The 13,977-nt window shown below is 43.0% G+C and overlaps 1 protein-coding gene across 1 annotated transcript; it reads left to right on the forward strand.

Moving 5' to 3' along the window:
• Window positions 1-1,011: 1,011 nt before the first annotated feature.
• LOC122186600 (tumor necrosis factor receptor superfamily member 1B-like) lies at window positions 1,012-13,283 on the forward strand. The gene is given in 12 exon segments (XM_042883414.1): window positions 1,012-1,093; window positions 5,541-5,643; window positions 7,617-7,754; window positions 8,267-8,336; window positions 8,338-8,387; window positions 9,231-9,321; window positions 9,405-9,592; window positions 10,292-10,366; window positions 11,063-11,100; window positions 11,396-11,663; window positions 12,157-12,400; window positions 12,402-13,283. Coding segments are annotated over 12 exon segments (1,368 nt in total). The 5' UTR covers window positions 1,012-1,039; the 3' UTR covers window positions 12,451-13,283.
• Window positions 13,284-13,977: the final 694 nt, after the last annotated feature.

The following is a 13,977-nucleotide window of genomic DNA, read 5'->3' on the forward strand; positions in this document are numbered from 1 at the left end:
AGAGAATGTATGTTATGCAGAATTTGTGACTGAAGAAATAAGTCACAAGAAATTGATGCTTTCTTGGGCCCACAGCCCCAGAAATGAAGTGGGAGAATCTCAGCATTATGGGACCTCGTTGTTGACATCCAGCAATGGATGATCTACCTGCACATGGTACGTTTGAGACCTGGTTCTAATTCTAAGCGCTCCTAGTTCCAGTATTTACTTGAATTCTGCTCTTCTCTGCAAGTCCAGAACATAATATAATTCCTAGAAACACCCGCTGTCACTCCATGTAGTCTGTCCTGCAGGAGAGGCAGTGAGTGAGCTGTATGTCCTTCTGTTTGTCCTGGGTTTGTTGCGTTCAGGAATGCTCAGATGGCAATTTCCTGTGGCTGTCAGTGCTGCCACATCAATGGGAGCTATGGGAGGGGAGGAGGAAATGGAATTCATGTGTTTTGGGGGCAGAGGTTGTGCGTACTGAAACAGCAATGGGAGGAGGAACCGAAAACTTCCCGTTAAAGACTGGACGCCATTCCCTCGCTTTCAGCAAGTGTTCATTTTGCCCAGCACGTATCATTCCTTCTAGAACAACACAGCAATGACAGTTTCATGTTAAAGGACAGCAATTTGTTCATCCACAGCCTCAGAATGACTGCGCTCACCTGGCTGTGGCCGCTGAGGGATGCTCAGCAATCAGGCTGTATTTCAGGGGCATAAACGAACCTTTGGGTTTTTTTCCTTATAACAACTTTCTGGATGAGCAATCAGCCTTGCAACCTCCATAACTTCAATCTCGGTGTGATATGAATTAAACACACCTCGGATTTTTACCCTACAGCCGCATTTCTTGTGTCTGCGATGTCCTGTCTCTTCTCCAACAGCTCCATTGCAGCTCCTCGGAGCACCTTGGAAGCCACGCAGCTTTTAACATCCCTCCGTCGGCTCCAACCCCGCGGTCTCTCGCGGGCTGGCAACCCCTCGGTTCAGCCCCGCCGGCAGCGGAGCGGCTCCGGGTTCTGTCACAGAGCCTCAGCTCCGCCCAGCCCTCACCGTGATGGAGCCTCGCTGGGCGCTGCTGGGCGCGCTGCTCCGCGCCGCGGGCGGCCGGGTGAGTGCGGGGGGCGGCCAGGGGGCGGCGGGCGGAGCTCGGAGCGCTTCGGGAGCCTCGGGCAGCGCTTCCAAGCACGGTCCAAGCATGGTCCAAGCTCGCCCCGCTCCCTTTGGCTTTGCAGTTGGTGTTTTCTAGCTTCCCAAAGCCTCGACAAAGGGGCTTGAAAAAAGCTCGTCGTGCTCTGCTGCATCCCTCGCACCATCGCTATGTACATAGCAGAGCCCTTGGTTGTACTTGTAAGAGCTGATGTGATGCAGCTGTGGCTGTTCCATGATTTTACTGAATTCTGTGGTTAAAGGAGTCCTTCAGTTATTTAGACCAAAGAGCTCAGTGGGGTCTTTGATTGGGTTTATGCTATGCTGATACATCACTAACCTTTTTCCATCTGATTTTAAAGTGCATAAGGTAAATGTGGAAAAGAGACCCCAAAACCACAGAATGGTTGGAGTTGGAAGGGATCCTAAAGGCCATCAGGTCCAACCCCTGCACTGAGCAGGGACACCCACAGCTCCATCAGTGCTCACAGCCCCATCCCCTGACCTTGGGTGCCTGCACCTCCTCTCTGGGCACTCTGTGCAGTGCCTCACTGCCGTCACTGAAAAAAATCTTCCTTATATTCAATCTCAATCTCTCTTCTTTTAGTTGGAAGCCGTTTCTCCTTGCCCTGTTGCTCGAAGTCTTCTCAGCACATTGGGTCTTTTTGTGCCATATGTGTCATTTCCATGTTTCTTTCATCACAGCAGTTGAGCCTTTAGGTAAGGCAAAGGCTGAGTTCAGCCCTGGGTTGTATGGTGGTACTATTGGTTCACTAAGTGGCTGCATGGGGCTCTGAGCACTGATGGAGCTGTGGGTGCCACTGTTCCTTCCAGTTAGTTGGACCCCATAGCCTTGAAGGGTGCGTTCCAACTCAAGAGATCCCATAATTCCAAATACCTTGGACACAGTAGGGTAGGATGGGTGTGGGAGTCTTGGAACCATGATAGACCTTCTCACCAGAGAGTGAGCTTGGAGATTTGCCATGCTTCTTGCTGCCTCCCTCAACAGAGGGCTTGCATTCAAAAGGAGCTAACTCTTCTCTCACCCTAAGCATGATGCTCTCACGGTAAAGAGCACAGAGGAAAGCTTCCGTGTCACTTCTTGCATGGCCTTCAGGCTCCTGGCAAACCAAATGCTGCAAATGGCCACTGTACACCAGTTTTTACTCAATTAAAGAGAGAAGATATTTATCTTTGAAGGAGAAAAGCTGGCAGAGCAATAACTCCTGAGTGACACGCTTTTTCTTGTTCCCCCCCCCCCCCCCCCCAATTTATATGGAGGGAGAAGGGCTGTGGGGCACCTGAAGCTTTCTGTTGTGTGTACCTTCCCATAGGATGGGAGAACAATTCCAATCATGGACCTTAATCTTAACCCAACCTTGCAGTGATATGTGAAGAAAAACAACTTTAAAAGATGCTCTGAGTCTCACTAGTAAAGCCTGATGTCCTGGTACAACTCCTGCTGATCTGGGTGAGAATTGCAGTTATTTAAGACGACCTTCCATTGAATTCTTTCTCTAAGTGACCAGTATACATATTTTCAGTAGAATTTTGTGGGTTTTTTATTTTTTTTCCTGTCTTTAGCACATTTGGTGGCTCAGCAAGTGGTATCTCTGTACTCTGAGACTTTTCCATAGCAACAGATGTTTACATCAGTCTTTGGTGACTTCATTGTGGTTTCACATGCGTTAAGAATGTCAGATGCAGTTCCTGTTCAAGCTACTTTGTTTGACAGCATCGGTTTGAAGACTGAAGGAGAAAAGGTGTAGAAACGTGAGTTAGGTTTAAAAAACATGGATCAATCTCTTTGTTTTGGATGACTGCGTTGAGTGGAAGGGAAAGTTATACAAATGGCTGAATATATAAATATATATATCATAAGCTTGTTTTATTTCTAGTATTGAAGTTCTCAAATATAATTACAGATGAAATCCATGGATACAAGCTGTAAGGCAAGAGGTAACAGAAATAACTTCTGCTCTAATTAGCACTCAGCACTTAGGGAATGCTTTTCATTGTCATATGCCATGATTTCTGATCTTGGCCTTCCTCACCTGTGTGTAGAGCCATGTTCTCATCCCCTTTAGTTCTGAAGAAGTCTGAATTCCCATCGTGACTCAGGCTCAGCTCTGGCACAGATATTGGGCTCTTGGTTGCGGCTGAACTCCATATGTAGGCTTTCACTTGTGCTGTTCCACTGCAGGTGCTAACTTGAAAGTCACGAGGCAGTGATGTACTCTGCTAATTTATCTCCCTGTGGGTAGGATAGAGGGAATCTTGGAAGCAATTGTGTAGGCATACTTAGAAGAGTCAGCACTGACCTCTTAGGTGGACGGCGGCTGCTTTTAGTCCTCTCTTCTCAGTGACAAATCTTGTCTCGTGGAAGTCTGTAGTGCAGATGGGAAAGTGATGCAAACAATGCAGCAGTTCTGGAGAGAGGATCTTGAGTAATTTGGATGGCTTTTTGGATGTAACTTCTCAGTTACTGCCTAATACACAGGCATTGCAAAAGTCTCTCCAGTGAGTTGTGCAGTCAAGGGCAAGCCCAGAAGTAACCCCTTGATACTTTGGGCCCTCTCTCATCTTTCTAGTGCTGATATCCCAGCACCAAGATGTGTTGCCTAATCTGACTGATTGGCATTGCAGTGGAGATGCTTACTATCGTTTGTGCCTCTGCTGCTAGATGGATGAAGCGTTTCACCTTCCAATTGCACCTCTCAAATTAAATGAAGTCTTCCAAATCTCATCACCCAGCAGTGGGTTGGATATTAGGAAGAGCTGCTTCTCCAGAAGAGTGGTCAGGTACTGGCATGGGCTGCCCAGGGAGGTGGAAGGGGTCAAGAACTGTGGAGATGTGGCACTAAAGGGACATGGCTTAGTGAGCAATACTGGGGGTGGTTGGACTTGGATGGTCTTGGAGGTCTTTTCCAACCTTAATGATTCGGTGATTGTGAATCACTGAGTCCTTTTGGTTTTCCCATAATGGTCTTTAACGTAATTTGGCAAGAAATTGTGAACTGCACACCACTGAGAGCCACAGCTCAGCAGATAAACTTTAGAGTTGTTATCAGTCAGCAGAAATATCCTTTCAAGCACAAGTTAAGAGGAGCAGATGTGACCCATTGACCAGCAGTTTTTCTTGTGCCTCTAACACTCCGGACAGTAATTGCAGCAGAGAACACAGAGGATGTGATAACAACATTTTTTTGCTGGGAAGCCTCACCAGCAGGATAATCTGTGATGTGGTTTGATGCATTTCCTTCTCTCCTTTTTTTTTTTTTTTTTTTTTTTTTTTTTTTTGTATGTGTTTTCAGTGAAATTTTCCTCTTTAAAAAGGCTCTTCAGTATGTGCATTAATGAAGTGTATCATAGCGACAGCAAAAATGCAACTTTGATCTTTCTTTAATAAGCGAAAGAACATGAAATAGTTTTGATAGCAGAGCTCACATTTGCAAATAGTGTTGTACCTCTATAACTCATTGCCTGTTACCAACTTCAGCATTAACAGTCATCAGCAAACCTAGAAGGTATTGAAAAGCCTAAGTTTTTTGGTTATCTCATTGGTAATGTTGAAGCCAACCTCATGGTTCTGCTTCAAAGTCTTCAATCCTTGTGCCAAAGCCCCTTTATTAACTCAGTTTTCTTCGCTGGAAGCTGCATTTCAAGATGCTGCATTAAAAAATGTTGGGTTCCCATTGAGCAATTGTTGAGAGTGCCAAGTGTTAAGTCTTCTAATGTGAAAACACAATAGATAATCAAACCATGTTTCTTTCAGTAAGGAGGAAGGATATTTTCATTACTGGCCTTCAAAGGGCTTGTTCCTGTTTTGATTTCTCTTTTTCATCGTATTTTTTAAGTACTTCTCTAGGCGTGTAGGTTATACATGGATTTCCTCAACCCAGTTGTGTATGCCTTGAGCAGCTCCTCTCTGCTCAAGCAGGAAACTCCTACACTTCTGCCACCTAACATTTGCTTCTTTTCTCTAGCTCACTGAGTGCCTATTTCCTTTTGCAGAGGAGGCCCTCGGGTATTTTCACATTTGTTCATTGAAGTCATCGAGCAGTGTTGATTGGTGGTGGGGTCACCATCCCTGCAGGTGCTCAACACAGCTGTGGCTCTGAGGGACGTGCCCAGTGGGCATGGTGGGATGGGTTGGGGTTGGACTGGGTGATCTTAGAGCTCTTTTCCAACCTTAGGGATTCTACTGACTTTTCACTGAGCTGTTTTGTAGAAAATGCAGCTCCCTGCAGTGACAAAGGTAAGAATTGAAGTTTTCCTCTGGTATTTTCTCATGCTGAGTCATGAGAAAAAGGTCAATCCTTCACTGACCTTTAAGAGTTTGTCTCTTTGACTACACTGAAGGGCCAGGATGGATTGGTGACTAATGATTTTCCTTTAATTTCTCCTAGAATTATTCACTGCCTTATACACCACAGTCTGCACAATGCAGAGACCCCAGCACTGAATTCTATGAAGAAAGACTTGAGAAATGTTGCAGCAAGTGCCCTCCAGGTAGGTTCTAATTTAAATTATTCTTTTACACAGCCAAATTCAGCCAGCGCTCAGATGACCATACCACATTTTGGTTACTGACACACCTGAAAAGCATCCAGTTTTTGCTGTTATAATTCGCTCTCATCAGGAAGACAATAAAATGCTCAAAAAATATTTTCCAACGGGACACATTGTTAGTCAGAATTGGCATTCTCCTGCAAGTTTAACTTGGCTGGGGCTTATCAGGAGGATTGTGTACTTGTAACCACAGCTTTTGATGGTATTTTGATTGAAGCATTTTTAACTGAACTGTTAAAAAAAAAAAAGAAATGGAACAGTAGTGAAATTACAAAAACTAAACAACGTAGAATTGCAGAATGGCTTGGATTGGAAGGGACCCTTAAAAGGCTGCTTGGTCCAACTGCCTGCAATGAACAGGGGCACTCACAGCTCCATCAGTGCTCAGAGCCGCTCCAGCCTGAGACCCACACGAGAACAAAGCCCACAAACAACAGATAAATTGTAAAGCAGAGCGTGAGGTAGAGCTTAATTTCTGTACTTTGACATGTCACTTACACAAGGGGCTTTCCACTGGGCAGGTCAATCTCTGATTGCTCATTAAGGGAGTTTTGTTGTCTTTTAGCATAAATCAGACGCTGCAGATGTCTATCAGAGAGAGACCAGGTACAAGACTACAAAAACTGCCTGCTCTGAGGCTATGTCTGACACCGCACTGACCATTATTAATGTTCCTTTGTTAGCAAAAGCTGATTGCAGATTGGAGTTTGTGGAGAGTGGTTGTTTATTTATTTATTTTATGGTACAGGTAATGCCCCATGGATACTTTAACAGAGCTTTTGCAAGAAGCTGGCATTGTATGGTTGTGTTAAAGGCAGCAAAAAAAGCCCTGTGTATTTGTCTCGCAACATGCTGAGCAAACAGAATTTGTCTCCATTAGCGTTGAGTTCCTGTCAGAGAGATCCGGAAGTTTAAGCAGGAGATCAGTATGTGCTGAAACAGCCACAGTTGTTTGAATTAACTGAAAACGTCCTGAGAGATCTGTCGAGCATCACTCATGAGAAACACAGTAAGGGAAAGATGATAATTTGTAATTGAAACTTTTTTCTGTTGTGGTTTGTTAAGTCTGTAAGAATACCTCCTCCCCTTAATTTAAACTAAAAGAGGGGAGATTTAGGTTGGATTTTAGGAAGAAATATTTTACTCAGAGGGCAGTGAGGAGCTGGCACTGCTGCCCAGAGCTGTGGGTGCCCCATCCCTGGAGGTGCCCAAGGCCACGGATGGGCCCTGGACAGCCTGAGCTGGTGGGGGGCAGCCTCCCATGGCAGGGATTGGGACTGTATGGTCTTTGCCATTCTAGGATTCTGTGATTCTAAGATTAATTTTATTGTTTTGACTCTGGGCAATGTGTTGTAGGAGAGCCAAAGATCTTTATTTTTGTTGTTATGAATTTGAATTATTATTGTTTTTTAATAATAATGCATCAAAAATTTTAGCCTAAAGTCATTAGCAGGATGGGGGAGGAGGCTTCAAGTAAGTACATGGAAAAACAAACTTGGGAAGCAATTTCCCTGGCTCACCTCCAGGGCCACTTGTTTTGAAGAATGGAGATTTTCCAAGAAGTTCCAAAGACTTTCTTAACGATGCCTCTTCCTGATGACTCTTCAGGATATTTCTGTGCAGGATATGAGACATTGGCTGTTATCTTCTTCTTTTCGTACAAGGGGGAAATGGCGCCTGACTGCTTTTCATTCTTTAAAAAGAATACTTAAGAGCTCATACTGATTGTAACTACTGCACTCAACTCTGTTTCTGAGAGGCATTGGTTTGCCTCTCACCAAAAACCACTTGTTAAAACCTGTCTGTTCACCACACTGTGATCCTGGAGAAGCTGAAATTGAGCAGATCTTGGTATTGCTTGGAGTGCTAGGAGCTGCAGAAACTCATTGCTTTGGTTGTTTTGTTTCTTACAGGTCAACGTAAGGCAGAGAGCTGCACTGGCAGCATGGACACAAAGTGCATCCCTTGTTTACCTGACACCCATACAGCCATCCGGAATCTGTCTCCTCAGTGCTTTGCTTGCTCTCCACCCTGCAGGAAAGGTACTTGTGCATTGTGAAGGAGGTGTTTGCCTTTTACAGCCTGCCCAAAGAGATGGCTTGGTTTAAAGGAGAGCAGTTGGACTAAGTGATCTTGCAGGTCCTTTCCAGCCTTTTTGTTCTATGATTCTATGAAATGTGACTGGGAAAACTCTTAGAGTGTTTGTCTGTCACCTGTATAGTCCTGTTCTTAATGCTTTTGCTGCTTGTTAAATTTTGGAAAAAAATCAGAGCACGGCCTTGGAGGTGTATGTATGGTTATGATACGCTGTGATGCAGCTGCAGATAGAGAGTTTCAAGTGTGACTGGTATAGATGCAAATTTCACCTCTCTAGACAGACGAAACTCTTCTAAAAATGTAGATGTTGGGGCCCGTAGCATATTTGCTTTAAGATGATATTCTAGCCAGAAACTGCAAAATTGTCTTTAGTTTGTGGTGTGTGAGCACGTCTCATATTCACCCAAAACATTGCAGACCACAATTTGAAGTGTTGCAAATGTAATCTTGTTTTATTCTTGTTTTCAAAACAGGATTTGTAGAGCGTCACAGGACAGGACCTGCAGCTGCCCACCCAACAAGTACTGCATTTCAAAGATGTAAAGTGCATAAAAAATGGGGGAAAGGTTACCGAGTCTCCAGAAGAGGTAATTTAATTCTCAGCTCTCAGAACTCACACACACAATGGTTGTATGGTTTGAAGATGGTTATTTGTTGCCTTCATAGTCCGTAAATGTTTCTAAATCTGCCTCCAATTTGGTGAATTATAGGAATGGTGTCTTAATTCCTACAGTTATTTCCAAATCTGCTTCCAACTGAGTAAATTACAGGAACATTCCCTTAATTCCCTACAGCTACGTGTTCATTTGAATGGAAGTGTTGTCACAGCAAGTAGGCAGTACATAGCACAACAGTATTCCCAAGGGGAATGTCCAAGGGAACAGAATATGGGTACGTTTTGTTGACATACCAGAAAGCTCCCCAACACTAACAGAGCTTCCAGCTGAATTTTGGTTTAATTAGGCGATGGTGATTCTCTGCTGCCCTGTAGAATGAGTCTCTGTGTATTAGATGTTGAAATTCACCGCTCTGATAAGCATAGCTGTCTCAAGATGATAAATAATATCCAAAGATGTAGAACGTTGGATATAATTAAGGATAATAATACAGAGCTCCAACAGAGTTCAGTAGGTGATCAGCCTACCAGGGACTAGTGGGAAAAAGCTCCACTGTTGTCTCTAATGCTCCCTTTTTAACATTTTGGTAGGTTTTAACAGTCTGAAAATGGCTGGCTACCAAGAGCACCAAAATAGCACCCGATGAATCTTCTGATCTGTGTTTGGGTGGGGTGTTTCAGATTAACCTCACCCATGACAGACTGTATGTTGTGTACTGCCTCTGTATCAATTTCAGGATCTGCACCGCAGACTTAGATTATTCATTCTTATTTCTCACTAGATGACTAACTGGAGTTTTCTATTTCTTTTAAGGAACAGACAGCACAGACACAGAATGCAAGCCCTGTCCCCCGTAAGATTCAGATGAGGAATCTTATGATACCAGCTGCATACTACATACAGTGTAAGCCACATTCTGACCAATAGCAATCTTGAACTGAATACAGGGTTGCTTTCTTTCCTAACTTCTCTTTTTGTTTCTTGCAGTTGTAAACGAGTGGCTGTTGCAGGAAACGGCATGAATGATGCTGTTTGCCATGACTCAGTTGCCACATTTCTGCCTCACACTGTTATAAACCTCTTCCCCCCAAGCCAAAGCTCAACTTCCAGCAATGGTGAAGTAGTAACACAGCCTGTCATTCTCAACTCCGTGCCTGACATGTCCTACATCACTGGTGAGTTGTTAACTCGTTTAATGTCACTTCTGTCTGGCTGGGAAGCAAGATTATCTTCAGTTGACAGTTTCTTTCCAAAACCAATTACCTGCACCCAAACAGAAGAGCTGAGTTAATTCAGTGACACTGCTTGTGTTGGGTTGCATAATGTCACATCTGTCCTGCCTTGCTGCATTCCACAGTCACTGTAATTCTTTATGTGTTTCTAAGAAGCCTGGAATTAGATGATACAATGCACTTCCTGAGAGTTAGTGCTATAAAAGCTGGAAGAAAAGGTTTATGTGTTAGATGTTTGGCCAAGCCTGACTAACAGCAGCCCAATCTTTATAGCGTTCACAAGTGTGGACGTATTCTCTGCCGTTTGTAGTCTGTCCAAAAGGCAGCTATGTTTAAGAGCATTCTGGACTGCCTGAATTTGTATTTAATGAACTGCTCCTAGCTTAATGAGATACTTTTTATTGCCGTGGTGAAAAGTCTGTCTTCACATTTCAGAACAGGAAAATTCAGTTTTAAGAACCAGTGGAGTCTGAAAACAAGACTTTGGTATGTAACAAGAGAGATATTAAATGTGACCATCAGACCTCCCTGGCACTTTCAAATTTAGCTGTTATAGCCATGGACAGAAAGCTATTGCTTCTCACGCAGTCCATTGTCAGACTGACCTGCTGTATAACTTACCTGCTTCAGTTTTATTTTCAGGATCAGTGACAGGGCCGTTGCTATTGGACCTGATAATTGCTGTTATGGGGTATTGTTTATTCTCCAAAAAAAGAGGTAAGATTCATGGAACAAAACCAAACAGCTCTGGAAGTACTGTCACCTCATTTCCTGCTAATTTGAGCCCAGCAGGTGACCGATTTATGTATCCTAGGAGGCACTGGCTCTCTTTGAAACTTCTGAGTCATGTAGATTCATTGATGACATAAGCATGCACCAACTGAAATTTATAATTAAGTAAATATGCCAGGAACATCGTGTGCCTTTCAAGTGTCTTTATTAAATCACGGAATGAAATGGAGCTCAGGACAGAGATACACTAAGGCAGATGTCCCGCTCAGAGCTCTCATGTTGCTCAGATTTTAAACACATGGTGTACCAGAGGAGTTGGACAACTGTGAAACCGTTGTGCTCCTACTGGAACTTGTTTGTTACATATTTTACACATAATCTAAATATTACACATTATCAAGTACTAATAGTTACGATTAAACAACTGCAGCCATAGTCGTTCATGAGTGAGAGCTTTTCTCAATTACACAAAACTAGAAATAATAGGAATTTATACAGAGGGTCTTCTTAATACTGCAATTTATGGCAGCTTGTAAAGTTAGCAGAGTACAACTTTCAACACTATGCACTAAACATACAGTCGATGTTTATTCTGGGAGCAGAGGCTCCATTAGCTAAAAAAGCAGCTGTTGCAACTGCAACAAATTTTGCTGCTAATGAACCATCTTTCCTGAATTGCAGCCCTTGCATACTCACAACCAGCTGAAGCAATGGATTTGGTGTCACTCACTCCTTTCCTTCAGAAATCATGCAGTTTTATGTAATTGAGAGCATAAGAAAACTGCACAGCAGGACAGTGAGGAAGGAGTGGCCTGGACCTCAAGCTAGAGTGGAAGGTGTAACTCACATAACCTGTCCATTGAGCTCCTTGAATGGCCAATGAGCTAGTATGAATTTTACTTGGTGTACATTTGCATAGCAATGACTATTATCAGTGGTTTCTTTAGATAAGTATTGACCACTTTTTATTAACACTTTTAAAAAAGATTAATTGTTTGCATTGTTTTGTTTCAGCCTTTTTCCTCTACAGAGAAGCAGTGTGACAAAAAAAAAGTAAGAAATGCAGAATTGCAAAGCTCCAGCAGTTCTGAACAGGAGGAACAGCATCTCTTGGAAACTCCTGGCCCAAGCAGCAGCTCCCTGGATAATCCAGCTGGATCTGCAAGAGTCAGTGTAATAAATAACAACGATAGTGATAAGAAAGAAAGTTTCCAACAGCACTGTGCAGCTGCAGAAGGGTGTAAGCTTCACTGTGGAGCCAGGCACAGCTCTGCAAGTTCAGGTAAGAGTGTCAACGAATGCATATCTGAACATTCCAGAACCTCTTGACGTTCATCAGAGAGAGTGCCCAGTTACTTTTGGAAAAAGGTTGTTTTAAATTGTTGGCCTAGAATAGTGAAGAGAGCATGCACAGAGGAGAAAATTATCTGCACGCTTTGGGATGAGAGTGATGGGACAAGGAGATGAAGAAATGAAGTAAGAAATGAACGCTGTCTGAAGCATTCACCACGAGCAGAGACTCGGCTGGGATCCAGAGCTCTGTATTCATTTTTACAGCTTTTTATATCAGGGATGACTTTGGGATTTGAGGGACCCTCCAAAAACTGAAAAAGTTGCAGAATCACTTCCACCAGTTTTCCTAAATCAAGCAAAGGAAGAAGATGTAGAGTATGTAATTGAGCTTTTAAGCCAAAGAACTTGATAAAGAATCCAACATATTGTTCCAGGCTGCTTTCTTCCTTGCTTGATCTGTGTGTTTCTTTCTTATTTGACAGAACTCTCAGGTAATGGAGGAAGGCAGGTGAGTGTGACTTGTGTTGTTAAAATATGTAATCCAGATTATGGCTCCCAGTTTCCAAAATAGACTGGTCCAGCTGGCATGGATTATGGAAGTGCTCAATGTTCTCCAACAGGGGGAGAAGCTCCCATTTCAAAAGAAGAAAACCCCTTGAAAAAAGAAACTGAAATTCAAATATTGGTGGAAGCCAAAGACAATTTACTTCAGGATTTACTTCTGGACACAGAATTCTCCTCTGGGTGTTCAAGATATGGGGATAAAAACTGTTTAAAGGAAATGACAGATTTTATACTGTTTGACTGATAATCAGATCAGCCGTTATGTTCACAACCAAACGTGTTCAGTGTAGCATTTCTACAGATTTGAAATCTCAGAAGAATTTACTTTTTTGAGGTTTTCAATCTCTTCTTTGTCAGCTTTGAGAGTAAATATGAGTTTTGAATTAGTTACTATTTTTTAATGCTTCCCGATCTCAGGTAATGAACTCTCTCTTGAAGGTTGTGTAATCTATAAAAACTGGAAGTGTCCCAGACCTCAGAACCAGAAAATCCTGTTCCATCATTCATTTGTTGCTCAGTGCTGAGATCCATCCACCCACTTCTTATAGAAAATCAGTAGAACAGCATCTACTCTGCGAATGCAGATGAGAATCAGGCTTTTAAAACACATACTTTAAACTTGCGTATAACCTAAGAGGTTTATTAGTACTTCTAGAACTGGGAACTGGCAAATAGGTCTTTCATCCTACTGTGAAGAAATTTATTATAACTTCATGTTAAACTTGAAGGTCATTTGATTTTGTATAATGCCCTTTTCTGCTGTACTGAGTATTTTAATGTCTTACCCAACAACTCCCAGTGCTGGGAGCACATTGGAAGAGCAATGTCAGAGTTTTGAAGAAGTTTAAGATTTTTTTATAGCAGTTAAATTTCTGGGTTTTCAGACTGTGGAGCAGTGTGAGAGAAGGGGAATTCAATTCTTATGTTGAAGTATGAAAAATGTGTTTGTATTTGTTAAGAAAAAGATAAATAGTGTTTTTATACTTAAACCTTTGTCTTCTACCTCCCTACTGAACCAAAATTCTGCTTTTTAGAAGGGCTTGTTTCATTCTATAGGCTAAACCATTGGTTTTAAAGTCAAAATTTTATTTCATAGTACTTAATTAAAAGAGCATTGATCCATGGCCACCTCATCTCCTATTGCCTACCGCCAGGCCCTGTTATCAAGGACACTATAAGCAACCATTACTCTTGGAGTGATGGCTTCAGTGGACAAAGGAAGGGCAACTGATGTTGTCTAGACTTATGCAAGGCTTCTGACATGGTCCCACACCACATACTTATCTCCGACTTGGAGAAGTAAGGATTTAAAGGGTGGACTATTCTGTGGATAAGAAATCGGTTGGATGGTTGCAGCCAGAGGGTTGTGGTCAATGTCTCTCAGTGCAGGTGGAAGCCAGTAATGAGTGGTGTCCCTCAGGGGTCCCTCAGGGGACTGGTGGTCTTTGTTATCTTTATCAGTGACATAGATGATAGGATGCAACAGTTTAGATGACCCTAAACTGATTGCTGCAGTTGACACCATAAAAGGGATCCATCCAAAGAGGTCTGGACAGGCCTGAAAAATGGGCCCAGGAGAACCTAATGATGCTCAACAAGTCCATGTGCAAGGTGTTGCACTTGGGTTGGGGCAGTCCCCCGTCTGTGTACAGACTAGGAGAAGAACTGACTGATAGCAGACCTGCAGAGAAGAACTTGGGAGTTCTGATGGATTCCTGGGCTCCATCAGAAGAGGTGTG

Source organism: Lagopus leucura, unplaced genomic scaffold, assembly GCF_019238085.1.
Source record: "Lagopus leucura isolate 7727_CA_CO unplaced genomic scaffold, USGS_WTPT01 Super-Scaffold_100037, whole genome shotgun sequence".
In the NCBI taxonomy this organism is placed as follows: domain Eukaryota; kingdom Metazoa; phylum Chordata; class Aves; order Galliformes; family Phasianidae; genus Lagopus; species Lagopus leucura.